This window comes from Merops nubicus, unplaced genomic scaffold (genome assembly GCF_000691845.1).
Source record: "Merops nubicus isolate BGI_N331 unplaced genomic scaffold, ASM69184v1 scaffold4989, whole genome shotgun sequence".
Taxonomy (NCBI): Eukaryota; Metazoa; Chordata; class Aves; order Coraciiformes; family Meropidae; genus Merops; species Merops nubicus.
Window position 1 is genome coordinate 13,397 of NW_008632916.1, and position 1,950 is coordinate 15,346.

The window sequence follows — 1,950 nt, forward strand, 5'->3', positions numbered from 1 at the left end:
TGGATCAACCTGGTCTAGCTGAGAGGCGTCCCTGCCCGTGGCAGGGAGGCTGGGTTAGATATCTCTAGTGTCCTTCCAACCTCTCCCTTGCTTTGTCTCAGCCCTCCAGCCTTTTGCTGTATTTTCTCCTCATTCCACCAGAGCAGAGTATGAACGAGCAAGTGGCTGTGTGATCTTTAGTGCTGACTTGGTGGGCTTCCATCACAACACAAGGCCATTCTACCATGGCGGAACCCTTGCAAATACAAATTTGGAGAAGTATTACAGATTAAAAGTTTTGTAAGAAACATGCATTAGGAATCAAGCCTGTGCTACACATTGTATCCAGAAGTTTCTAATATGTGTCATTTATGGACCTAGGTGCACTTGAAAAAGACTGTAGTTAGTTCCAGGTCTTGCAATAGAAGCAAAATCCCCCTTGAGAATATTATTTCAGTACTATCAGCATTTAGCTTTATAATTTAACAGTTCACTTTTTGGATGTTTTCTTTTGGAAAATACAAATAGTTTTTGCTGTCATTCTGGTGTAACAGTTGACTGAGAATAAGTATTCTGGTAAAAAGTCACATTTTTCTTTCCTAAAATTTAAACTTGTGAAGTAATATTTATATAGTTAGCATAGTGTAGTAACAATGTTAACAATTATGAAAAGAATAAGAGTTACATAAAACCCCCTTAAAATTAACAAAAGACAGTGAAGTACGAGAACACACAGATAAATATCTAGAGCATCGTTTTAGCCACACAGAAGTCAGGACACAGAGAGAGACTTCTTGTGAAGGAAAGGCAGTTGTTATTCACATCATGCTTGAAGGCAACTCCTGGATCATCTTGTCTATAAAAGGAAAAAAACCAAAAAGTTTATTAAATGTCAAACACAGCTGTGTTTCATGGGCAGTTTTTTTATTCTTTTTGATGATGCTAATGACCCTCACGTTGCTCAGACAAAAAAACCTGATCAACCAACCAGCCAAAATCCTCATGAACAAAACAGCTCTACAAAGTGCTGTAGGAAAGAGACACGCTTAACTGCCATACCTAAAAGAAACAAAAAGCAATCTGAATACCCAGCAGTGAAGTGATGAACACTTTGCTACCAAGAGGTCAAGAGTCTAACAACTATTACCATGTGCCCTCGTCCCTCCTAGGGCCTGAGTTTCAAATCAGGGTTGTTGTCTGGTACCTGTGACGTTATTACCTGATTTCAGAGGAGAGCACAGGATCGGGGTTCTCGAAAGGGATTGCTCCCTGCAGGAACCCCAACAAGCAAGGCGTCCTTGCAGGCGTTTTGCATACAGTACTGCTGGAGTTCTGCAGCTGCCTGAGAGACCTGTTAAAGGAAAAAGAAAAAAAATAAAATCCAGAGAGGAAGCTAATTCATTCACAAGCATCTATTAGGCATTTCCTCTTAAGAACCATTATCAAACAGAGCTGGAGAGCAGCCAGGTCAGCTCTTTGATTCTATAGCAGCACAGACACACAGTTACAACGCTCCAGTGAAACATGCATGAAACACTACAGCAGTGGTGAGCTAGAGGAGTGCTGAGGACTGAGGTGCAAGTGCGATGGAATCTGTAAAATACACAGGGTTGTGACTGCAGGATTTTTCAATCTACTGTACTGTTTGCAGGTTTATAGTTGCACTCTTATATCCTCAGATCATTTACAAAAAGGATTTTAATTTCCAGACTGTTAAGCAACACAGAGCAGAAAGATGAGGATGAAAAGCTTTTGAAGTCAAAATTGCCACATCCCCCTGGCAATGAAGTGAGAGCTTCAAATCTATGCTCTGGTCCCCAGAGGACAGTCCAGAACAGCAAAACACACCCAGGAAGACACAGGCAAGATGCCTCCATCCCTGAACTCCCCTGTGGGTGGTAAGTCAGTCATATGCTTGTATTTTTTAAAGAAAATACAGGTGAATTATCTTGATTTCAGTAAGGCATTTGA

General features: G+C 40.9%; 1 protein-coding gene across 1 annotated transcript; it reads right to left on the reverse strand.

The window, feature by feature from the left end:
- Nucleotides 1-1,204: 1,204 nt before the first annotated feature.
- On the reverse strand, nucleotides 1,205-1,330 carry GNG10 (guanine nucleotide binding protein (G protein), gamma 10; the record flags this gene model as incomplete). The annotated part of the gene is made up of 1 exon (XM_008948045.1): nucleotides 1,205-1,330. A coding segment is annotated over one exon (126 nt), but the record flags the coding sequence as incomplete, so codon positions are not given.
- Nucleotides 1,331-1,950: the final 620 nt, after the last annotated feature.